The sequence below is a fragment of the Phyllobates terribilis genome, unplaced genomic scaffold, assembly GCF_046119375.1.
Source record: "Phyllobates terribilis strain yellow unplaced genomic scaffold, ASM4611937v1 Scaffold_2__4_contigs__length_985480577, whole genome shotgun sequence".
NCBI lineage: Eukaryota > Metazoa > Chordata > Amphibia > Anura > Dendrobatidae > Phyllobates > Phyllobates terribilis.
This window is the reverse complement of record NW_027362762.1, coordinates 648,976,375-649,003,196: the sequence shown is the minus strand read 5'-3', so window position 1 is coordinate 649,003,196 and position 26,822 is coordinate 648,976,375. Positions and strand designations below refer to the sequence as shown.

Genomic DNA, 26,822 nt, shown 5'->3' with positions numbered 1-26,822 from the left:
TTATATATACCCGATGACGCTATGCGGCTAGCCAATCACTGTAATGCCATAACCAACATAGGTACGGCATTACAGTGCATGACAGGCGAGCTCAGGCCACTCATCCATTTTTGAAGACCAAAATGTAAAAGGGTCCAAACCCTCCCTGATGGAGTTGATATTGAGCTCTAGATATTCTTGCACGATCCTCTCCAGTCGTTCACCACGTGTCAGACTTGTACTCTGTTGTGCTGCTGCACGAGCTGGTGTAAAAAATTTGGGAAAGGAATCACAGAAATTATTTCTGCCATTTACACTGCTGCTGCTTCTGCTAATGTTTTGGCGTTGATGAATTGACGAGCCGGAGGTTGAAAGTCTATAGCTGCGATGCACACTGTTTGCCTCACAGCTGTCTTGGGGAAAACCTCTTTTAAGGTTGTGTAAAAGCTTGTTTTGATAGTCCAGCACTCGCGGGTCCCTTTCCAGGGCGGGAAGCATCTGGCAAAATTTACTATTGTAACATGGATCTAACAGAGTGGCAACCCAGTAGTCATCACTATTTGGAATCATAACTATATGAGGATCATGTTACAGATAATGCAGGAACAAGGCGCTCATATGTCGGGCTCTTCCATGAGATCTAAGCCCATGCTGTGTTGGTGGCTGGGTAACACTGATGCATGTTTCCTCTGTCCCCTCCCGCCAACCACGCACAACAGAGAGGGGATGATTATCCTCTTCATCTTCTGACTGTTGATCGTCCATCACCTCTTCCTCCTTTTGTTCCTCTTCTCTTGCACCTTCACTAACAGTATGTCTGGTATCACCAGCCCCCCCTCGATCGCAGTAATCCACCTCCCTTTGCATCCGCCTATGTGATGATAGTCTGGAACTTTGAGACATTTTTATCCCTTCCGCAGTCTCCTCTTCTTCTGTGACCACCACCTCCTGCCGCAGGCTATTCAAGGTCTGCTCCAGCATGTAGATGACCGGAATAGTGATGCTGATGATGGCATTGTCAGTGCTAACCATCTTAGTAGCCATTTCAAAACTGTGCAGAAGGGTGCAGAGGTCCTTAATCTGTGCCCACTCCATAAACGTGATATGCCCCACGTCCGTACTGCATTGGCCCTGGCTATGCAACATGACATACTGCGTCAGGGCTCGTTGCTGCTACCACAGTCATTGCAACATGTGCAGAGTGGAATTCCACTGTGTCGGCACATCGCATATCAACCTGTTAACTGGCACGGACAAAGACCTCTGTATCGATGCAAGTCGATGACTTGAGGGGTGCGAACGACAGAAGTGAGCACACAGCTTCCGTGCTTTCTGCAGCAGCTCATTCAGGCCAGGATAGTGGCGGAGAAATCGATGCACCACTAGGTTGAGGACGTGAGCCATGCAAGGGACGTGTGTGAGCTCGCCTCGGCATAAGGCTGCCACCAGGTTCACACCGTTATTGCACACTGCCTTCCCTGGCTCCAGATTCAGCGGAGACAGCCATTGCTCAAACTCAGCCTGGAGAGCTATCCACTACTCTTCAGCTGTATGACTACAATCTCCAAGGCATATTAATTTTAACACTGCCTGATTGCGGTGAGCCCTGGTTGCGCAGTACGGAGGTAGTGTGGATCCCCCCTGCATTGTTGAAACGCGTGTCTCATTAAGGCAGAGGTTGAGTGCACAGGTGGAGGTCCTAGAGGAGGTGGAGGAGGCAGAAACAGTGGAGGAAGTGTGAAATACAGAGGTTTGTTCTGCAAGTCTTGGGGATTCCATTACAGCTGACGGGCTCTCAGCCTGACTGGAGAGGGTAGAGAACCGGAAGTTCTGTGGTCGGAGACCTGCGTGACAGTACATGGCACCGTAACAGAGAGGGAAGAAGAAGCAGCAGATGCGGTTGATGGGGAGGTTGATGGTTGTTGAGGTCCGCTGGTCCGCATTTTATCGCAGTGAGATTGCCAGTGTAACGAATGTTGTTTGCTCATGTGAAGGTTCATGCATGTACTAGTCAAATTATTGCACTATTTCCTTCTACTGAGTTTTATATAGCAAAGTTTGCAGATAACGCGAGTTGGCTCATCCTTTGCGGTGTCATTAAAAAAAAGGCCCAGGCCAGGCAACCCTTACCGCCCCTGCGAGCTGCAGCCCCACGACCGCTGCTGGCCACAACCACAGTTGTGGCTAAGGATGCAGTGCTCCTCGAGCTTACATCACTCCGTGTCTGCGTCATAGGATGCAACATAACCTCCTCGTCTTCCTCCTCCTCCACCACCTCCTCCTCCTCCTCAGATGAGCTACTCAGCTGCATGCCTCCTCTGGGTTCACAGCAAGTGGGATCTACAACCTCATCATCATACAATCTGCTATCTCATTTCTCGCCCTGAGTCACCCTTCTCCACTTCTTGCCCTGACAGCACAGTATAGTCCGCGTGAGCCTCAGGTATCTGAGTCTCATCAGGATCACCACTCCCCCGGGTGTCAACGTCTGGTGACGAGGGTCAGGAAACTGCTTGTACCCTACTTCGTCCTGCCCCGAATTCAACTTAAAAAAAATTTGGGGCATCGGTGCAGATGCTTTCCTCCTCTTGACTCTGTGAAACTTTGGAGTGCACTTCTGATGCCCATGGCATAGAATGTGTGAATAGTTCTGCAGAACCACCCATCTGTGGTTCCCTACAGTCAGTTGGGCAGTTTGACAGTTGTGACAAAGGGAGGGGGGGGGGGGTAACTGGGGTGCCACCTCTGTGGACTGTACTGTGTGTGATGGTGAGGTGGAGGAAGAGGAGGAGAGGCCACTTGCAGCAGCGCTTTGCCATTCACTGGAGCACATGCTCTTTCTGACCCTCATCAACAAGGAGTACTGCTGTGCGGCTGCCAAAGAAAAGGAGTGGAGTAGCCCGTCCAGTAACAGAAGTTGTCTTTGGATAGGACGTGACTGTGTTGGTTCACTAGTGCTTTTACTAACATTACCACCTGCCCCACATATACCTTGAACACAAAGCCTGTTCCCCCTTCCACCACGACCTCTCTTTTTCCCACTCATGTTGCTCAGATAGTGTGGGAGGAGGACACTATTAGCAACAAAAAAAAAATTAGGGTTTTTACTCTGCATACAGATGAATTTCAGTGGCACTAAATGACAAGGTGAGATCTTCCCTACTGTATCAAGTTAGTCACAGAAGAAAGTATTTTTTTTGTGTGGATGAGGCCTGTATAACATACAAGATATGCTCTAAACAATTTCAAACTCAGATCGAGCCGGCTGAATCACGTTTGTCACAGAAAAAAAATAGATTGTTACTCTGCATACAGCTTAATTTCACTGCCACAAAATGACAAGGTGGCCTATGGCGTGATGCACCACGTTTGTCACAGAAAAAATATATTTTTTTTTTTACTCTGGTTAGCAACAGAAATTTTTTTTATTTTTTACTCAGTCTGCACACAGCTGAATTTCAACAACACAAAATGACAAGGTGGGCTATTCTGGCTTGCTGTATCACATAAGCAACTGAAAAAAAAATAGATTTTTAAAGGTGTACTCGTGATTGGAGCACAATAAAAGCAGTGTACAACAGACTTCTAGGACATATGCCCTGCTGTCTTTGTGTGGACCTCAGTAAGGGCACAAGAAAAAAAAATCTGTTGGAAGGTCGATTTTACAGCCCCATAGGACACTAGCTACCTAAACTATCTGACTTAGAAGTTACCACCTAATTAGCTAACATCTCAGTATGCAGGAGCACCGTCAGCAGCAGCCTCTGTGATCTGTTGTAATCACAAAATGGCGCTAACACAACATGTCCGCTCTTTATATAGAGAGGGACATGTGATTTCAGCAGCCAATGGCACAAGCCCTTGTGTCTGGACAGTGTGAATGCTTTGTGTGTCCTGATTGGATAGCCACAATTTGCACACAAAGATAGAGGGGGAAAAAAAAAAAAATTACAAGCACGCTGCTGCTCTGAGCTTCTGTGAGCTCTCCCCAGCCCCTCCCCTCTTCAAGCACGTACCCCCACTAATCATACACCACCACTATGCTAGCCAAAGTGTTAAAAATACTTTAGTTGCAATGCAATAATTTCCCGTACTTTTTCACCCAATTTTACAGATTTTTGCAGATTTTAAGAAAAAATGCTTGTCTTTCCTATCACGAATCCGAATGTACCATATTCGTGCCGAATTTGAAACTAGCGATCCTTTTGCAAGCATATTCAGTCATCACTATTCCTTGTGACACGTGCAGATTTCCATTTAAACAAGATTTTTTTCTGGAGGCTGCCATTTTGAATTAACCCTGGCCTGGGTAACATGTTCTCATTAACCATGGAATATTGCAGTTTTTAAGAAGGAAACTATACTTATCAATGCAAAAGTACTATGCATGGCTAGGGCACTTAATAAGCAATGTAGCTGTCATGGCAGCTCCCAGAGAGCTAAATTGAAGCCTATTATGACATCATGGCCTTTCACTACTGAAGGTCTTCATTCCTTGTGACACGTGCAGTGTTCCATTTAAAAAAAGCTTTTTTTCTGGAGGCTGCCATTTTGAATTAACCCTGGCCTGGGTAACATCTGCTCAAAAAAATGTGTAAAAGGGGTTCAACAAGATATGTAAAAAGGTTAAAAAAAAAATAATCTTCAAAATCTGTTTGGCCAATAAAAATAAAGCTTTTTTTCTAAAAACAAAAAAACAAACAAGACACATAATTGGTATAACTGCATCCGGAACTACATGAATTATAAAACTATCAAGTTATTTAACCCATATAGTAAACATTGAAAAAAAGAAATAAAAAAACAGCAAGTAAGTTTTTCATCAGACTGATACCCATAGAATGGAATAAAATATGATCAAAAAGTGGTATGCCTAAAAAAAAAAAAAAAAAGAAAAGAAAAAAAAAAATGGTATCAATGAAAACACCCTGCAAAAAACAAGCCTTGGGATATGGTGATAATATTTTTTTTTAAAAAATTGTGTTTTTAGTGTGTAAAACTAGCAGAGCATAAAAACCTATATTAACGTTGTATCATTGTAATCTTCTTTATCCAAAGAATAAAGCTGTCTTATCACTGGTGCTGCATATTGAATGATGTAAAAAAAAAAAAATTAAAAATAAAAATGAATAAAATGCAATCCTAAATTACCGTATGTACCCAAAATGCTGTTAATAAAAGCATAAACTCATCCAGCTCAAGCCCTACTAGAGAGATGTAGCCAAAAAATACACATTATCAAAAATAATTTAGTGTGTAAAAGTAGCAAAACATAAAAAAAATATAAAAATCAGGTAATTCTATAATCCTACTGACCCACAGAATAAGGCTGCGTGCCCACAGTGAATTTTTGTCACATATTTTCCCTGCGTCTTACATTTCCAGAAAAGTGGATGGGATTTATAGGACTCTCATGCCCAATGTTTTTTTTTTTTTAACTCAGTGTAAACGGACCTGTGGTGCATGTTCTAGATCTGCAATGTCAATTTCTCTTGCAGGTATGCTGCATTTTTTGTGCAGAATTTCACCTTACACTTGCATTAGGTGCCGAAAATCGTAGGTAAAAAATATTAAATTGCATTTTTAGTGCAATTCTGTTAATCTGCACCAAGCTTTGTCAAAGCCACATACAAGGAAGTATCAAAAACAAAGCAGCTTTTAGTTAACCCCTTCGCAACCCTGGGATTTTCTGTTTTTTACTCCCCTTCTTCCCAGAGCCATAGCATTTTTATTTTTTGGTCAATATGGCCGTGTGAGGGCTTATTTTGTGCGGGACGAGTTGTGCTTTTCAACGCCATTACTAGTTTTACCATATCCTGTACGGGAAAAATTTCCAAGTGCGTTGAAATTGCAAAAAAAGTGCAATACCACAGATTTTTTTTTTTTTTTTAACACGTTCACTGGATGCTAAAACTGACCTGCCATTCTTATTCTCCAGGTCATTACGAGTTCGTATATACCAAACATGTATAGGTTCTTTTTGATTTAAGTGGTGAAATTTTTTTCCAAAGTTTGGTGTAAAAAAAAAAACAAAAACATAGCGTCTCCCATTTTTCAGGATCTGGGGCCGGGTGAGGGCTTATTTTTTGCGCACCGAGCTGAAGTTTTTATTGATACCATTTTGGGGTAGATCCGATGTTTTGATCACCCGTTATTGCATTTTAGTGCAATGTTGCGGCAACCAAAAAACACAATTCTAGCGTTTAGAATTTTTTCTTGTTACGCCGTTTACCGATCGGATTAATTCTTTTTTTATATTGATAGATCAGGTGATTCTGAACGTGGCGATACCAAATATGTGTGTTTTTTTTTATTATTTTATTTTGAATAGGGCGAAAGGGGGGTGATTTAAACTTTTCTATTTTTTTAATATTTTTAAAAACTTTTTCACTTTTTGCTTGCTTCTATAGTCTCCATAGGAGACTAGAAGCAGCACTTGTCTGATCGCCTCTGCTACATACAGATGATCAGCAGATCACCTCTATGTAGCAGAAATGGTCCTGTGCTATAAGCGCCGACCACTAGGTGGCGCTCATAGCGACCAGCTCATGACAACCACTGGAGTCTGCTGCAGACCCTGGGTTGTCATGCCCACCCATCGGTGACCCGCGATCACGTGACTGGGTCACCGATGGGCGGGGTGAGATTGACAGTGGCATTTAACATGTTAACAGGCTGTAACACGTTATACGGCACAGGCTGTAAAATGGTTGAACAGGACATAACAAAAAGTGTAGCACCAAAAATGCAATGAAAAAAAACACAAGTAACGTAATTCGCATGATAGGTGCAGAAAATCTACAAAATTAAAACTCACTAAATGCTTGGCGTGGGAACGTAGCCTAAAGCTGGACTTGTCACTTTTACCCAGGGACTATTCTAGCTCTTCTCCAGCCTTAGGTGAAAATTGAAATGGCGCCTCTCACAATGCAATATATAAATAAACGGAATTGCATTTTTTTTTTTTTATTAAGGAGTGGGTGGGGGGGGTAATGTTTATTACATGCTTTATATCAAAACCCAAAAAAATTAAATGGAATATAAGTTGGTATACATGCAACGTGTAGGAGCCCCTTTACCCATGAAGGCTATTTGCACGTTAATGACCAGGACAATTTTTACAATTCTGACCACTGTCACTTTATGAGGTAATAACTCTGGAACGCTTCAACAGATCCCACTGATTGAGTGTTTTTTTCGTGACATATTTCATATGACTTGCATTTGTGAAAACGGAAATGTGGCGAAAATTTCGCAATTTTCAAACTTTGAATTTTCATGCCCTTAAATCAGAGAGATGTCACACAAAATAGTTAATAAATAACATTTCCCACATGTCTACTTCACATCAGCACAATTTTGGGACAGACATTTTTTCTTAGGAAGTTATAAGGGTTAAAGATTGACCACCGATTTCTAATTTTTCCAACAAAATTTACCAAACCAATTTTTAGGGACATCACATTTGAAGTGACTTTGAGGGGTCTTTATAACAGAAAATACCCCAAAGTGACACCATTCTAAAAACTGCACCCCTCAAGATGCTCAAAACTGCATTCAAGAAGTTTAAACCATTCAGATGCTTCATAGGAATTTTTGAAATGTGGAAGAAAAAAATGAACATTTAACTTTTTTTCACAAAAATGTTACTTTAGACCCATTTTCTTTTTTATTTTAGCAAGGGTAACAGGGAAAAAAATGGACCCCAAAATATGTTGTGCAATTTCTCCTGAACACGCAGATACCCCCGTATGTGGGGGAAAACCACTGTTTGAGCACATGGCATGGCTTAGAAGGGAAGGAGCGCCATTAGACTTTTTGAATGTAAAATTTGCTTCAATAATTAGCAGACGCCATGTTGCGTTTGGAGAGCCCCTGATGTGCCTAAACAGTGGAAACCCCCCACAAGTGACACCATTTTGGAAACTAGACCCCTTGAGGAATTTTTTTAGATGTGTGGTGAACACCTTGAACCCACAGGTGTTTCACAGAATTTTACAACGTGGATCTGTAGAAATGGAAAAAATATATTTTAACCACAAAAATGTTTTGGCCCTCAATATTTTCATTTTCACAAGAATAGCAGGAAAAAATGTACCCCAAAATTTGTTGTGCAATTTCTCCTGAGTACGCCGATACCCCATATGTGGTCGAAAACTTCTTTTGAGGCACAGTGCAAAGCTCAGAAGGGAAGAAGCACCATATTGGAGTTTCTATTTGGCTGGGCTACTATTACAGTGCCATGTCACACTGGCAGAGGCCCTAAAGTGCCAGAACAGCAGAACTCCCCTTAAGAGACCCCATTTTACAAACTACATCTCTTAATAAATTCATTTAGGGGTGCAGTGAGCATGTTGACACCACCGTGCCTCTCAGAATTTTACACCATTGGTCGGTCAAGAAAGAATAATTACATTTTCAATCACCAAAGTTTTGTTTTAGCCCCAGATTTTACATTTTCACATTGGAAAATGGGTAAAAATGGCACCAAAATTCGTCACACAATTTTTGCCGAATGTAGAAATGCCCTATATCTGGTTGTACAGTATTGCTTAGCCACACAGCGAGACTCGGGAGGGACGGAGAGCTATTTGCCTCTTGGAGCGCAGATATTCCTGGAATAGTATGCAGACTCCACATACACAGCTCCTAAGTGCCAAGAGCACAATCCCTCCTAAAGTGAACCCATTTTCGAAATTACCCATTTTGCAGATGCACCGGACCATAAGATGCACCCCAAATTTTGGGGCGGAAAATTAGGGGCACACATGTGGTGTTCCATCAAAACAAGTTTTTTTTTCTTGAGGCTGCTATTTTGCATTAATCCTGGCCTAGGTAACATGTTCTCAGTAACTATGACATCTTACAGTCTTTAAGGATACCATACTTAAAAAAAACAAAAGTACTAAGCATGGCTGTGTTACTTAATAGGCACTGTAACGGTCATGGCAGCTCCCAGAGAGATAAACTAAAGCCCATTATGACATCATGGCTTTTCACTGCTGAAGGTCTTCATTGCGACACAAGCAGTACTCCATTTAAAAAAGTCGAATCGGCATGAGAAAATAATTGCAGAGCTGCACTGCCCCATAGTATAACATTGGGCCGAGTGCTATCCGATAAAACATTGAAGAGCACTCAGCTGTGTTATAAGCCAGTGTGAGCGAGCCTAAAAAAAAGATGCCGATTGCTCATACCCAGCAGTCATCTTCGCAAAGTAGCTTCGCTGTCAAAATTATGGCAAAACTGCCATTGAAAATGCTTTAGGAAAAAGATCAGGCTTTTTCCTGAAGTAGCTTGGTTTAGAACACTGAGGCCTCGCCAAAGAAAAAAAAAATGTAGTGTGTACATGCCCTTACAATTCTCTTGTTTGAAGTGGATCCCCAAAAATATTATACATAAAAGTATGGAGCAGCTTCATAACGGAAAACATCTGAAGAGTGCCCCGTTCACTTCTTTTAACCGCTTGATGTTTTTAACACCTTGAAGCAGTTCGAAAACACTCAAAAGTTTGAACGTATGAACAACTATGGTACTTTTCAATAGAAATGATTGAGAAGTTTCTTTCAAGCATTTTGTGAACACTTTCTGCAGACATTCTTCAGGACAGATCCGCTCAAAAAAATTGTCTTAACATTCCCTTTAACACAGATTCAGGAAACACATCAAAAAATTATAAACTCCACCAGAAACTTTCCTGAAGCAGTTTCTGCTTGAAAAGCTTAATCCTGTCTTCCCAGGTATGTATCTACATTTGTTGGTTTTTTGGCAACGTTTTTATTTAATTAAACAGTTTACCTATTTTTATTTTTTTTTTCCTTATTCTGCTTTTTACCCCCAAAACTGCATAAAATATGTAATCACACAGCATATGTAGTCCACAAAAAAAAAGTCATGGTGCGATTTTAAACACAATTGCTGGTATGTCGTTAAAGTATTTTTAAGTACAGAATACCTATTAAAATAAAACCTTGAAAAATACATTTTGTTTTTTTCACTGGAAGTGAATGTGGGTGATTATCCCAAGTTATTTTGCAAGGTTATTTAAAGAAGTAGTTACTGACTCTCAGGGTCATGTTCCCAGGTGTAAAAAAAACAGCTTTTTTTCATCACGTATTTGCATCAATAGCCATCTGCTGGGATTATTGCATTCTTTCAAGGAATGTACCTTCATTCCTCAGTTAGAATCTGGACATTTCTTCACTTCACTTAGATAAATCAGCCAGGTAATAAAATATTTTTTATTAAGAGAGCAGTGACCCATTTCTCCACTAGTAAGCAGGGTTCATGATAAAACATACTTGTGGGCAAGGGGGTGGATTTAACCACTTCAGGACCGAGCAACTTTTTATTTTTGCGGGTTTTTTTTGTTTTGTTTTTTCTTCCCCTTATTCCACAAATTATTTTCCAATCGAAATAGCCATGTGAGGAGTTGTTACTTTTGAAAAACACAGTCCATTTTATCATGTGATGTACTGGAAAGTGGGAAAAAAATTCAAGTGTCGCGAAACAGCAAAAAAAAAAAAAAGCACAATTCTGCAATTTTTTTTTTATCTACAGCATTCATTTTACAATGAAAATGATCTGGCAATATGATTCTCCAGGTCAGTCTGATTCTGGAGATACAACACATACATAGGTTTTCCTTTACTTAAGTGGTGATTAAAATTCAGAAAATGTTGTATAAAAGTTAAATAGTTTGCTTGTGTGGCCATTTTCCGAGAGCCGTAACGTTTTACATTTTCGGGATGTATACAGCAAATATTATGGTCTCCTATGAACACCAGGCAAGGGCTGGCCTTCACATGATAAGTCGTGACATAACCCTGGCTGTCATGGCAAACCATCAGCACTCACCTGCCGGCACATTGTCAATGTCACAGATTCACAGCGGCATTTGGCAGGTTAACAGCCATGGGCGAAGCTCTGCTCCACTGGCGGCTTTTAGAGGCAGATGATGGTTGATTAAATCAGTCATCATCTGCCAGCAGAGATTCGGGCTCGGATTGGGAGCCCGCATCAGTCAGGGAGACTGCATATTATATATCCTGTGCGTCTATGTTGTTAAGTGGTTAAGGCGTAGATTTTAAATACATGTGATTACTATAAGTGAATAATGTGAAACTGGACAAATATGACTGTTTGGCTAGACACAATGCTCTACATTTCCTATGTAGTGTCACTTACCTTAACCCTCCCATTTTGAGAACCTCACACCATCCTCTACTAGGCCACAACTGCTGTCTGAACTGGCCTTGATGGCTGAGCAGCATTGGTATGAGTCACCTGGCCACCGTCATCCACTCCAGTTGACAACTGCAGAAGTCCCTATAGATGCAAAGTGGCACATGCCAGTGCTGCTCCATGGGCCAGCAATGACTGCTCAAGCTTTAGGCTCTGCATCTCCCAAAAAGTGAATTTTCATTTTTTTGCATTGAGTTTTGCATTAGAGCAATTGTTAGTAAAATACAGTAGGACTTTTACATAGCTAGATGTTTACAGCTTTCTTGTTTAAATCCTATACAAATACTTTCTATAGTTGTCATATAAACTTTACTCACGTGCTAATATATCGCAAGTAAAACGGACCTCTTATAAAAATAGTGACAATGATAAAACATACAGGTATGTGACATTTAAGTACAGCAAAATGAGGTTTGTCTGTTATAACCAAGGATTTTTATTCCACAATATAAACTGCAAATTTAATACAAGCTACAAGAAAAGCCAAAAACAAACAGGAAATAATAATTAATAGGGATTTAAGGGTAGCTGACGTACAGCTCAGTTTGCTAGGTCTAACACTCTGGCTGCCTTAAGCACCTACTCACCCCACATTTCTGTACAAGACCCTCATTTGGAAAGGGCTTTTAATTCAGAGCAAAAGGTTCAGCATTTGATTTAAGTTTTGGAATTTAAGAAAGAAAAGAAACAAAACCGAAGTTATTGCTCAGGAAAACTTTCCTACACAAAAACAAAAACACAGAAACTGAATGGTCTTAAATGGAACTGAAACTTCAAATCTTGGTACCTCACCCCAAGTGAAAGTTGATCTAGACTCCCTTGTGTCTGCACTGACCGGCAATCCATCATTATGAGGTACAAAAGCTCTTCAGAAACCAAACAACCTATAACAAAAACTAATTGTGCTGGAGAACCAGCTGATCTGTAACTTGTAACAGGAAAGTCATCTTCCAAAACAATTAATCTTTCAGTGAAGTCAGAGATCCCTGGAAGGAGCAATGGATGTATAGGGTCTGAGAAGCACCATTGGGAGCTGGATCTGGAAAGGAAACCTGGCATGTGTCTAAAGGAAAGTAAAAGAATCCTGAAGCTCCTGGGAGTATTGTTCATGAATCCCTCCCAGAGCTTGGGTAGGAGATTATAGTCTTTATTCACTGAGGGAGGGGACACTGCATTTATTTTAATGCAGCCATATTTGCTTCAATGCAGTGAGAGCAGACATAATCCTCCTTCTCGGCCGTTTCTGCGCATACACCCACACAGACCTGGTGAAACCAACGATTACAACTTCCGTCACATTGTACCCAGTCCACCTGCAACAGAAAAGTAAGGAAAATTATAAAGACAACTCTTGTACAGAGCCGTAATAGACCACCCATACAGGTGTATTCAGACTTGTCTGTACCTCTCTATAGGCCTCAGATTTAATACTGTTTTTCCCCTCTGGGTTTGTGTGCAAATTAACACAAAAAAGGACTAAGAGCTTTTAGGAAAGTACACAGAGCAGCAGTGATCCCATCTAGTTTTGTCACTAGCAAATTATGACACCATCAAGTGAACAGGTCACTTGATGCTGCCCAAACCGGCATGAATCAGAGCTGCAGTCTGACATGCTCCAGCGTCTTAGAGAAAGTTAGAAGATCCAGCCCAGGACTATAGCCAGAAACGAGAGTAGTCCAGCGTCTTGTGTGGTCAGCTTCTGACAGCGCCGCTCCAGGTGATTGACAAGTCTCCCATAATGACGGTGTTACAGAGAAAAATGTATGTGGCTGCAATCGTGCAGGCAGGCGCCGGTTCATGCTGCTCATGGTTTGGAGAGTATGAACCAGGTGACTGCTTCCCTTTAATATCCATTTCTTTCATATGGTTAACAAAAAAAGGTTTACTTACAAATATTTCTGTTTCCAGGATTTAAAGATAATTTTCAATCAAATAAAACCCAATTTTTCATATTTTAGCTTGACCAGGTAACCATGATTAAAGGGGTTGTCTGGTCTTAAACTACAAGTCTGCAGTCACTGTATGTGAGTGCAGACTTGTGAATCCTCACATCACGCACACTACACACTGAGGATTCTCTGGCGTCAGGAACGATTCATGTGACCGTAAGTTTGCATACACTCGGCCAATTCTGACTACATTGGCACGGCCTCACTGAAAGCAAGAGTACTGGGCATGGCCAGAAGCAGTCTAGTCAGAATGTGGCAGAGAGCATACCTGGGGTCACATGACAGTCGTTCCCGATGCCGGAGAATCCTCATAGTGTGCGCGATGTGAGGATTCACACGACTGCAGTCACATACAGTGACTTCAGATTTGTAGTTTAAGACCAGACAACCCCTTTAACCTCTTCACAGCCAGGCGATTTTCCTTCTCCCGCCTCCCAGTTTATGTTTTTTCTTCCCCTTCTTCCAAGAGTCATAACTTTATTTCTCGTCCACATAACCCTATGAGGGTTTGTTTTTTGCGGTACGAGTTGTTCTTTTGAATTACACCTTTCATTTTATCATGTGATGCGCTGAAAAGCGGGAAAAAAAATTCAAAGTATGTTAAAATTGCAAAAAAAAAAAAAAAAGTCCAATTGTATAATTTTGGGTGAGGGTGGGAGGGGGGTTTATTAATCATGTTCACTATATGGTAAAACTGACCTGGCAATATGATTCTCCAGGTCAGTATGTGTACGCATATACCACACGTCTAGTTTGGCAACCAATATAAAAAAAAAATAAATAAAAAAAACACAACAATTTTGGTCTTGATTTTCTTCCCGTTACATGGCTTACCGGTCGGATTAATTAATTTTATATTTTGCAAACGCAGCAATACCACATGTGTATTTTTTTTTTATTTTTTTTTACGGTGAAAGGAGGATGATTTACATTTTTTTTTATTTTAAAAGCTTTTTTTCACTGGATTTGTTAGTCCCCCTTAGGGGACTTGAAGCTGCGATTGTCTGATCACTTGTTATACATAGCAGTGCATGAGCATTGCTATGTATAGCTAAAATCACAATAGTCTATGAACACTGGCCACGGGCTTCCTTTCACAGGACGATCACAACGATAGCCACGGGGGTCATCAGTAGATCCCTGTCTGTCATGACAACCCATTGGCACTCCGCGATCACATGAGCATGGAAAGATGCACTCACTGCAGATACATGTTAAATTCCGCAGTCAGAGATTGACAGGTTAACAGCCACTGACAGAGCTCCGCTCCATCCACGGCTGTTAAAGGCACATGATGGCTAAGCAAATTAGCCATAATATGCGGAGAAAGGTGCAGGCTCGGCATGTGACAAAGGCAGGTACACTACTTTTGACGTACTTAGGGGAATCAGGGGTGCTATATGTAACAAAAATGAATTGGTATTTTGCCTGTAGACACTTCCTGGATGTTTTTCAGTATTTTAATACTGTATGATCAAATAAAGATTGAAGATTTTATTCCGCGTAGCAGGATTAATTCTCCCTTCCTTCTCATTAATTCTAAGCACGACTGAGCGTGACTTTCTAACATTGTATTCTAAGGATATTGTGACATGAAAGTAGGTAGGGCTGCATTTTCCTTCATGGTTACTTTTGTGATTATCTTAGGCTTTATAAAGGGGTTGTCTATACCTGACGAATCATACTGCCATGTAATGTAGACACTGATGAGATTCCGCTCTGCTTGGCGGTTCCAATGGTCGTCACATCGCCGCAAGTATGCAATTTGCATGATTGCTCAGTCAATGGTCACCAGCAGTGGACAAGCCCTTTAATGTTTTGGTTTACTGCATTTACCTACTAGTGCTCCAATAGTTTACGTATTTCAACACTATCTATTGCATCTTAGATGGCCAAGTTTTGAGCCATAAAGTTGTAAGCAATGATAGTTTTTATTTTACTGGTGGCAAACAAAGATCCTGAAGTGGTACAGAGTACAAAGAGTACAGAAAAGCCAGACAAGTAGAGTAAGCAGAGGTTTGGATGCCACTTAGATGTGATTTGCAAGGTTAAATAATTAATGTTGAATAGAATGAGAAAAAAAAAAAAATGTGAAAAGTTATTTTTTTTCCTCTTAATACAAAGCAGAAATCAACCCTACCAAACCCATGCCACTCCAGTACCAATTCCTGGGCATATTCAAGGAATGCTTCTCCGTGATTAGCTAAATGACCATTTGTTGCATTGCCTGGGAGGACCAGGAAACGGAAATTTGGGAATCCAGGAAGCTTCGGAATGGGAATCTCTTAAAACAAGTGTATTTTTTGTTATTATTTGTTGTTATTATTATTATTATTATTATTATTATTATTGCCACTTGCAGTCATTTAACAAGAGAAGAAAAAAAACATAGTAAAGAAAACCATATGCATTCGACATACTAGTTTTATCCTAAATGTCAAGTGCCCTTACCTCGTCACCTTCAGGCTCCATGCATTGGTCTGCAGGACAAACGGCATTATCATCCTCAGATTCGGATGTGAGAGAACACACGGAATCACTATCCGGGATTTCGAGATGTTGCTCTCTGCAGCACAGGTCTTTGGTCTGCAAGGATCGCACTCTCTTTTTACGTGGAGCTGACGTCTTCTTCAATCTGCCATCACTGTCCTCATGACGCCTTTTTAACTTTTTGTCTGTACACTCAGTCCTTTCCTTCTTCATTAAACAGGATACAACCTTGAAAATAAATAACTAAATGTAACCACAGTACTATTGTGAATAATTGTACATCACTGAGTTAAATACTTTTCATTTTATACAGCACCAACCCCCTCCCAAAAAAAAAAAATCTATCTCTCTTACTCAATTTTACAGGGGTCCAGGTTCTCGAGTCAATGGGCACTCTATCTAGATCACGTATTAGTGAAGATTTAAAGAGGAGGACCTCTTGGGAAGCATTTTTAATATACATTAGGAAATATTTCCCTATTTTGGTAACTTAAAGGGGATGTCCCATGAACAACTACATTTGAATTATTAGCTCGCGGAATAATAATAATTTCAACAACTGGAAAAATGTTCCTGTGCTGAGATAATCTTATAAATGTTCCCCTGCTGTGTACTGTGTAATGGCTGTGTCTGACTGTACAGGAACATGGTCTGATCATACCACAGCTCCTGGGCAGGGGAGAAAGCAAAGGAGTATACAGATATTACAGCCCGGGATCACAGAGGATTAATTTTGAGGTAAAACATTTCACTGCCTGTTTTTAACCCCTTTCCAACATGGTCAGTAATATTAAGCACCACGTCGGAAAGGCCGTTGCCACGGGGGCTCCGGTGCTGAGCCTACGCTGAACCGGGCACATCAGCTGATTCTTACAGCTGACATGTGCCCGCAACAGCTGCGGGTGGGATCGCAATCCACCCGCGGCTGTTAACCAGTTAAATGCCGCTTTCAATCTCCGACAGCGGCATTTAACTTGCACTTCCGGGAAGCGCGTCCTAGGCCCCGCCCATCGGTGATTGCGGGTCACCGATGGGTTGGCATGGCAACCCGGGGTCTGCAGCAGACCCCTGTGGTTGTTATGTCTTGATTGCTATGAGCGCCAACCAGTGGTCGGCGCTCATGACAAGTGAGCATTTCTACTACAGAGGCGATTTGCTCATCGCCTCTATGTAGCAGAGGCGATCGGACAGCTGCTGCTTCTAGTCTCCAATGGAGACTATATAAGCATGCAAAAAGGGTAAAAAAAAAATGTTTTTAAAAAAAATATAAAAAAGTTTAAATCACCCCCCTTTCGCCCCATTCAAAATAAAATAAAACATAAACCCCACATACACATATTTGGTATCGCAAAGTTCAGAATCGCCTGATCTCTCAAAATAAAAAATAATTAATCCGATCGGTAAACGGAATAATGGGAAAAAAAAAATTCCAAAATGCCAGAATTACGTTGTTTTGGTCGCCGCAACATTGCAAAATGCCCGGCACGCAAAAAATAAGCCGTCATCCGGCCCCAGATCCTGAAAAATGGAGACGCTACGGGTCTCGGAAAATGGGGGGTTTTTTTAAGCAAATTTTGGAATTTTTTTCACCACTTGAATAAAAAAGAACCTGTACATGTTTGGTGTCTACGAACTCGTAATGACCTGGAGAATTATAATGGCAGGTCACGTTGAGCATTTAGTGAACGTGGTAAAAAAAAACAAAACAAAACAACACAACTGTGGAATTGCATTTTTTTTTTGCAATTTCACCGCACTTGGAATTTTTTTTTCCCGTTTTCCAGTACACGATATGGTAAAACCAATGATGGCGTTTAAAAATACAACTCATCCCGCAAAAAATAAGCCCTCACATGGTCATATTAAACAAAAAATAAAAAAGTTCTGGCTCTGGAAATAAAGGGAGCAAAAAACGAAAACGCAAAAACGGAAAATGCTCCGGTCATTAAGGGGTAAAGCAATGTTTTACCTAAAAAAAAAAAAATAATCTGCAAATCATTTGTTCCCCCCCCTGTCCAGGAGATGTGGTATGATCAGACCATGTTCCTGCACGGTCAGACACAGCCATTACACAGTACACAGCAGGGGCACATTTATAAGATTATCTCAGCACAGGAACATTTTATTTAAACACAACCAATAGTAGAAATTTTTATTATTTCAAGATCCATTGATTAAAATAAACTTTGTTTGTGGGAAAACCCCTTTAAGCTCTTGCCCCTTAAGAGAAGGCTGGAGTCAGATGACATTGAGGCTCTCCACTATAACTATTTTGACAGCTCGGAGAGACTTCCTGTTTCTGAGTATGTAAACTTCTATATCTGAGTGCCTACCTCCAGTAGGTGTATGCGCCCGAAAATGATGCAAGACAGAGCACACATTGACTATGTTGGTACTATTAGTCTATGACACCGTCGGCATATATGCCCGAATTCTGTTGGTCAGGAAAGGGGGGGGGGTTCGGATGTGAGACGCAAAGCGACCAAAGAATGTGGGCAAAAATGCTGTGTGAAAGCAGTCTAAACATCAAGAGGATAAATGAAGAAGATAGGGAAGTAAATCTTGCTAGTTTTCTCTTCACGATGTAGTTAGACTCCGCAGCTATGTCCTTCTTTAGTAAATTAGCACTTTACAAGCAGCCATTTCCTAACCCTTTATCTTGGCTATACAGTACACATGGACAACAGTATTCTATTCTTTAAATGCATGCACCTGATGAAAGGTGGCAAAAAAAATTTTGCTTGCATTTTTTCGATTTGCTGTTTATTGGGATACATTGACGAATTCACCATGTTTGTACTTCACTTTTGACAAATTGAGAAAAATAGATTATAGAAAATGTCTCCCATTATATTCTGCCAGATCTATCTAGCATTCAGATGCTGTAAAGAATCAGTTCTGCCTCACAGAGTTGGTACCTCCCAGAGAAGAGATTCTCACCATACTCTCTGCCCACTCTGGCATCGTTAAATAAAACCTGTAATACTACATATAATATTATTAGCATTTACTAATGATATGCATTTGAGGAAAATCTAACAAATGTCATCTGCTGTCACTTGTGTTTTTTTCAGAAGTGATAGGTACTCCTCAAGCTATTACTGTCTTTACAACGCGACTGTGGAGTGACTGTCCAATCTGTGTGATAAAGGAATCTGTCACCAGGCTGTTGCCACCTAATCTGAGAGCAGCATAATGAAGAAAGAGAACCGGATTCCAGTGATTTATCACTTACTGGGCTGCTGCTGTAGTTTTTGTAAATAGCTTTGTTTTATCAGCAGGAGATCACCAGAGGACTAGTAAACCTTCTGTCATGTAGTCCTCTGTCATGACCCAATCGCTGATTGGCAGCTTCCTCTCTATGCAGTGTACACAGCTGTCAATCAGTGGTATGGGAGGATTTAGAGAGCTTAGTATGCAGAGAACTGATATATCTGCAGCAGATAAAACCGTGATTTTATCAAAATGACAGCATGCATCCCAGAAAGTGTTACATCGCTGGAATCAGGGTCTCTGCCCCTGTATTATGCTGCTCTCTGAGAAGAGTAGAGAAAAGCCTGGTGACAGATTCCCTATAAGATATTCTCTTCATACCTCAGAACGTGTTGTGTTCCATTCTGCTCCCTGCTGCTTACAGGGGGCCTTCTCTCTCCCAGTGCCTGTCGGGCTTAAGCTACGCTCAGGAGTCAGTGTGTTTGGCTGGGTAACAAGAGCCTGATAAAGTTCATGTACTTCAGGAAGTGACACTTGCAGAAGCTGAGCTTCCATAAGTAACTCATCTAATTCAGAACTTAAACCTAGAACAAAAATAAGAATAGGTAAAGAAAAATGTTAGTGGTAGGATTTTCGTTAGGTCTAAAACTTGAGTACACATTTGCACTGTAATCCTATATTTGCAAAGGTTACAGATATTTTGTATTATTCTCTACGTGACCAAGCTCGACACTTCTAACATGTACATTGCACTCGCCTCTTTGCAGTTCAGCTTTTTGTCCACTTCTGATCAGAAACCATTTGCAGTTTTAAATTTCACCCTGTTTTCTTACTCAATGCTATGCAATCAGTCCCATGATGCCTCACATCGCATTAAAAGGGCAGCATTTCCAGAGGTTACGTGAATGACGCGCACTGGTCATACATGCTCACAGCCACACACCAAAGCTTTCTGTGTACATTGTCTACTGATGGTGAAGGGGCAGAGTCGGACCACTACTCAGGGAGAACCAGTCTGACAGTGATAATCCCCAGGTGATAAAACCTTCACTGTAAGTAAACAGCGCACAGAACCAAAAGTGACACATACTTCAAGTATGTATTTCAGCCCCCATCTGCTGCTGTCTTCAGATTACATAGCAAAAACAGAGATTCCCTTTAAGCCAAAATCCTGGCACACGTAAAGCTGCATTCACACATCTGTCAGTGATTCATGGACTGGTCGTGGGTCTCCCAACTAAACAGTATCATAGGTATATATGAGGCTGTCAAGATCAGAGCAGGAAACTCACGGCCAGCCTCCGCATCGCGATCTGTACGTAGACCCTTACACACAATTGTGAATCTGACCTGTGTGTGATTAATAGGCCCAGGGGCTGAGGACCCATTTATACTGATTGTCCACAGAAAAGGTGATAAATGATTAACAGTTGGATGCTTGGTCAGACGATAAATATTTTTTTTTATGCATTGGGTGAAAAATACCCACATGCATGCCTTTTTGCAATTTTGCATAACTTCTAAAGCACAAATTTTTTTTGAAATATGCAAAAACAATTTTGCTAAATGTCTAATGCAAGCAGATATTTAAATGCACAATACCTAACTATCTCTACATGCACATCTTCACAGTCAACAGAAGTGAGAAACCACGATCCTGATGGCACTAAACACTTGAGTCACAGTCTCAGTTCTTTCTGCTTCAAGGTGAATTGTCCTTTAATATTACATTTAAAGCTTTCATCTTGATATTAAGTCAAGCTCTAGCCCTTATATTATAGCCATGATACTTGTTTACAGTCATGTCATAAATACATGCTGGGCAGTGAAAAGGTTAACACTATTCTACCAAAAGCTTGCTTGGTCTTTGGGTATTTGGTGCCATGTCATACAGATAAGCCTTTCCTGTCATCATGCATTACTGGTGCTGATGGTAAAGGACATGAAACCTACTGTTCAGGGGTATACAGTTCCGTCCAGGAGAAAATGGGGACTGGACATAGGCTGTCCTGTTGTCCCATTCATGAGACAAAGAGAAGGAAGTAGCCCCAACACTCTGTGATACCTACAGAAAAAAGGACATTTTGGATTATTATAACTGTAACCTACATAAAAATGTAATTTAACAAATAAGTTGTAACTCGATAAGGGGAAACTGTCTTGTGAGTGCTAACTTACATTGCAAGTATCAGAAAGTTGCCCAGCTGTGGCTTGCCATCTATTGTATAGCTGACTTGAACAGACTCTCTCTTGTGCAAGCTGTAGGTCTCCTGAAGACAGCATATGCTGTGCCCGATGCTGCCAACTGACTGTCCTCTCTATAAGGTAGCGCAAAGCATCGCCTTCTGGCAGTCGAACACGAAGACGTTGTAGAGATGCCAAAAGAGGGAGGATTTTTTCCAGTGGTGGTTTCTTTGAGCGGTGGCACTGTGGACACAGCCAGACTAGGGACCCAAGCCTTGGAGTTGTAATACAGCCAGTGTGGAAGCAAGCACGGCATAGCTCACACTGGATCATAGGAGCCATAGGTGCACCCTGACAAACACACACTTTCCAGTCACTCTGTTCTTCTCTTAACAACATTCTGTTTTCATTAGAGACCCGCACACTGTGTAAGGACTCCATCTCACGCAGTCTGGACTCACCGAGAGTAGCCATCTGTTAAAGCAGAGAATTACACATCTTTGTAGAAAGTATATATGAATAACTTATTCTGGGAGAAGTGGATCAGTACTTACAGCAGTAGCTGTATCTTTACTCTCAGACAAAGCCTTCTCCAACTCCAGAAGGCCATCGGGCTTGGGATATTTCTTCTTTCCTGCTAAAGCTGGCATATCCTTTATCTTTCTCATTTTTCTTTTCAAGCTAGAAGAGCCAACATCACATCGAGGGCACAGAACCTGCAAGATATAGAAGACAATAGAACAAATGTTTAGACCACTTATAGCCCTTGGCATAAGACTGAATTGCAAGCTCCAGTTTAGCCATTTTTGACTTGTGCGGCTACTCGTGTTAGTGGGAGAAGGCACTTATGTGGTGTAGTTAAGTAGGTGCCGGACAGCCCACGTGATATAATAGTATGGGTGTGAGCAATAGGCTATTACCCAGAATGGAGCAACACCTTGTGACTAGTACCTTATCTGCATGCATTTATAAGGCTATATGCAAATATGGCATATGCAGAGAGAAAGAGGACTAGAACGGTAGTGCCACCTATAGGCAGTAGCAATCCTAACGAGCCTTGCCCCATTAGATAGAAGCCAAACCAGAATTTCAATTTGCAAACAAGGGTTTCAGGGTGTTGCTCTTCCTCAAAGTATGAGATCTAATTTGGCCGTAAAAGAAGAGAATTGCACGGCCTATAAGCCTCCTTACCCTGGCCATTTACACTCCATAACGAGAAACATTATCCCTTAGACACCAGTCAGAGGTATCTCATACAGCCAAATAAGATCTCATGCTTTGCACTGAGGAAGGACAACACCCCAAAACACTTGTCTACAAATTGAGATTCTGGTTTGACTTTTATCCCAAGTCATGTGGCAAGGCTTGTTGAAAGAGTCGCTATGGACTTTTAGGATTGCTACTTCTAATAGATGACACTAGAGTTCATGTCCTTTTTCTCTTTGAAAAGTCAATTTTCATATTTAACTTCTCAGAGGAGCATTGCATGGCCTACAAGACACCTTTCCCTGGCATCTCACGCTGCATTTATAATACTAGGCATCTATGTCTCTCATGGATGATAGGTGTGTGAGTGGACGTTCATCAGTATATTGCACAAGTGCTACCTCAATTACATGCCACTAGACCTGACTGCATCCTGCAGGGAACAGGTGTTTTGACTATGTACTTGTAAGTATGGCCTTTTCTCAATGATTACCCAAATTTTGTATGATAATGATGAAACGCGTAACAAGACAGGTCTGCGCTGTGAGAAAAGCAAGAAGAAAAATGCACAGCAATTATCTACAAGCTGAAATAGATTTCACAGAAATCTGAGACTGTTTTTACCTCTAGCAAAGTGTAGGGAGAGTTGGATGTCAAAAACGTGCTTGTAGCGCATTCAGTCCAGGTACGGACTTCACCAACAAGGGCATCAAGTCTCGGCAGTGGACCAAGGTGGACTGGAATTGCTCGCCCATGATTCACGAGCTCAACCAAAGTGTCAAGTACTGGAACTCTGGAACCAGTCTAAAGAGATCACAATAAAATATTACTATTACTGGCCTATTACTACCTGTACATTTGAGATTAACAACCATGCTAACCTGCAATGTCTCAATCTTCTGTAACCATTTCTGTGCTCTTTGCACAGCATCCTTCAGAGACTCCACACTTGGAAGGTATGCTGGGACGTTCTCCACTTCCCGCAGTGCTACAGTCAGAGTGTCAAGATCATGACGTGGTCTATACAAAAAAATGTAGAAAGGAAACAGGAGCACAATTTTCCATTTTAAAAGTGAATCTCCACTTTTGATCGTTTAGAGCTTACATACAGAATTAATATTCATAAAAAGTTGAGTAATTAAATACATTGCATTATTCCAAGGTATAGCCTACATTATAGTGGGCTGCATTAACAAGTTTGCATTCTTTAGATATCAATATAGATAGGAAATAAGCTTAATTCTGCAGCAATTAAAAACAGCCATGGCCATATGGGAGAAGCATTAAACTAAAATGTCGATAATCTGGCATTTTTTTGCATTTCTAAGCCGGCTCAGTCACTTTCCTAAAAAGAAGAGGGATGGACTTCACAGACGAGGATGTGGTCAACCGGAGCCCAACAGATCCACTATCATTTATGCCAAAATATCTTGGTAATTATAGCGGAAATGTACCCCAGCAAAGATTTCATGCAAGACAGGTTTATTAAGAGTGGTTTTATGAAATGTAAATCTTGGGGAGTCAGCTTAGAATGAGAATGATGCTGGCGTAAAGGCTACATATCCGGATTAGTGTATGCACAAACAAGTCATTTAAAAAGAAAATATGACTGCTACAAAAGGTGATTGATACTACACCTGGCTTTAAGAAGACTCTTGCACTTGTCATCCCAATGTTCCGACATTGTCAGCAATTCCTGAAGTTTAGCCATGGCTTTCTCCACAGTTGTATGAGGTGCGAGTCCTACACCTAAATCTATAAGTCGCCTCATGACATCTATTGTAAGTGTCCCAGGATCGTGGCATGCTTGCTGCTGCTCCTCCAACCAACGAGCCTGTTCCAATCGCTCTCGGAGACTTCCCAAGGGTAATTCCAAGTCAAACTGAAAACTGGAATCAAGAAGTTGCTGCAGTTCACTAGCTTGTGGCATTTCTGCTGCTAAGAGCTTCTGGCTCCGTGCCTGAAATTCTTCCACTCGACTCAGTAAGTCCTTACAGTCATAGATAAGATTAAAATTAAACAACAAAAACTTAAACAATTAAAAAAAAAATAACACTTTACAGCAGTGGAATTTTTTTTACCTTGAGTTGAGGTGTCTGGGTAATGCTACATGGCAATGAATGAAGCTGCTTTACAAATGACCTGAGTTCTCCTACAGTAAGCAGATTCTGGGACTTTCCACCACCCGACCGAAATCTACAGTGAGAAGAAAACAGAAACATACTGTCTATTAGAGGGAACCATTCACCAGTTCTGACCACCCCCAACCCGCTCAAAATGTCTGACAGCATTATATAGATGAGACATATATGCAAGGAATCCGCCAGGTTGTATGACCAAGGAAGTTTTTATACCCCACATATTGCAATCACAGGAGCCCAAGATAGTCTCTTCATGCAAAGTGTCCTGGGCCACCTGCACTCACACCTAAGTAACTGCTAAAGTGACAATTGTCTCATGTGGATGCATTATCTGCCATTGGGTGGGTTTGGGAAACATTCAATGAAGACAGACAGGACAATGTACACAAGAAATATCATCTCAGGGGGACCCGAGGTCACAGTGGCAGGGAAATTAAAACGTACAAACCCGCATGCCAATTGGTATGTTTCAACTGCTCTAGCCATCACCGGTATAGCACTATCAGGAGTTTTGAGGCGTTAAAATGGTCCTGGACAACCCTTTTATTTTTTATTTACTGTGGGCCTAAAAACTAACAGGCAGGCAGTTGCTAACAGAGTCGACTACCTACCTGTTCTACCAAACACCGGCTTAGAGCGGTCACCAACCTCTCCTACTGCTCCACGTCAGAGCAGCTTCTTCTTCCAGTCTGCTCTGTCAATGGGGCACGACTGCCGACGTCATGCTGATTGACAGCCGGCTCCCCGGAGATATATTAACCAGTTCATGACCTGGCCATTTACCTTCCGTTCTGAACTTTTAATGGCTCTATAATTTTTTTATCGTTCGGATATTCAAATAATTTTTGCCTTTTTTTTTTTCACGACACATCAAGCTTAAATTTTTTTTATTTTATTTTTTTGCCATCTAGAAAAATGTAAAAAAAATAAAAATAAAAAAAAATAGGAACCATGTCTATTTTTCGCTTACAACCACAAAGAACCACTAAAAAATGTTTAAAATTGTATTCCCCATTTGATAGAATTTATTTTTATATATTGGACATATTTTTTTCAATGGGGGAGAGCTAGAAACAGCGATTTAGGCTGCAGTATATTTTTTTTGTTGTTGTTGTTTTTTTTTAATTACCTGGTCTGACGTTTCCCATTTAGCAGCTGCTGTGCCAGTGCCCCACACTTTTCCGCATCCTGTACTACAGCTTGTAAATGTCGCAGGAGGTCATTGTCAGGAAATTTCTTGGATTCAGATTCGTCTACAAGCTTTCGAAGACATGAAAGGCCTACAAAGTAACAAGAAAAGCTAAATGGAAGGTAAACGCCAAAGTACATAGTAAAATCATGGGTCGAGTCACATATATTATTGTAATGGGGTTAGAAAAATGAAGAAAGATATGAATACCAAGGGGGAAATTTACCAAGACTGGCTCCAGGCTTATACCACAATAAGTTGGGAGTAAAATGGGAAAAAAATGTTAATTGTAGCATCAAAGGTTGCCGGTGTCGAAATCCATGTCATAATGGCTGTATGATCCCCGAATTAGAACTGGACTGCAATTTTAATATCAAACAGGGAAACTTTAGCATTTGATGATATAGCCATTCTATCATGGATTTTAACAATAAGTCCACCAGCCTTGTCAGGTCTAACAGACCCATTTAAAAATTGTCTGCATTCTGTATAGTGACGCCACATATACACCCGAGCGTGCTCGCCGAAAGGGTTAATAATACACGCTCGATCATCACTAATTGTTATGCGTCCGTCACAACACACATACATTAGGAACTTTTCCCAGTCTATACATTAAGCAGAGGCATAGGCCATTAATGGAATGTGTACATTGCCCAATTAAAAAAAAAAAAACTTATACGAGAAAAAGCTGCAGTTCCCTTATGTAACTTCATCACATCAGAAGCCTTGATCACCATTTCTCACAGCTCAAAACACAGAGGATCTGTTCCATGGAGTCATATGAAAATGAAGCTCTAGATCTAAAACAAATCTTTAGGGGAAGGGGGTGAAGTGAAATGTCCATCAATCAGTGATACGTCTGGAGTTCTTAGCTCAAATGTAAGGACTGAATCCAAACAAGAAACCAACACGGTAGATGCATTTGCACCTATAATTCCAGTTGGTGTGAAGTCTGGGACATGCTACAGAAATACTGGAACATTCTGTAATTGGATAATACACTGAGGCAATATCTACCAACACAGTATCAATTACCTATTGCAGGGTGAACAATCTGAGGGGCATATTGCCCCACAGTCATTACAATGGTAATCATCCCAACTAACTAGGAAGTGGGGATGTAAAGCATGTGGTGGTTGTGTAGCATGCAGAACTATTGAAGAGGCTTTTTTATTTTTGGATTAATCAGGCTCTCATGAATACAAAATTATCCAATTTCATGCA

The 26,822-nt window shown here is 41.0% G+C and overlaps 1 protein-coding gene across 1 annotated transcript in view; it reads right to left on the bottom strand.

The window, feature by feature from the left end:
- Positions 1-11,668: 11,668 nt before the first annotated feature.
- KDM5B (lysine demethylase 5B) overlaps positions 11,669-26,822 on the bottom strand; it is a 41,389-nt gene continuing 26,235 nt past the window's right edge. Inside the window, exons 18-28 of the mRNA XM_073666697.1 lie at positions 25,536-25,686; positions 24,347-24,461; positions 23,903-24,255; positions 23,147-23,285; positions 22,890-23,069; positions 21,614-21,775; positions 21,054-21,533; positions 20,829-20,940; positions 19,257-19,459; positions 15,624-15,890; positions 11,669-12,536 (exon numbers count right to left, since the gene is read on the bottom strand). Of these exons, the coding sequence (XP_073522798.1) occupies positions 12,399-12,536; positions 15,624-15,890; positions 19,257-19,459; positions 20,829-20,940; positions 21,054-21,533; positions 21,614-21,775; positions 22,890-23,069; positions 23,147-23,285; positions 23,903-24,255; positions 24,347-24,461; positions 25,536-25,686 (2,300 nt within the window). The 3' untranslated portion in view covers positions 11,669-12,398. The remainder of the gene's footprint in view (positions 12,537-15,623; positions 15,891-19,256; positions 19,460-20,828; positions 20,941-21,053; positions 21,534-21,613; positions 21,776-22,889; positions 23,070-23,146; positions 23,286-23,902; positions 24,256-24,346; positions 24,462-25,535; positions 25,687-26,822) is intronic.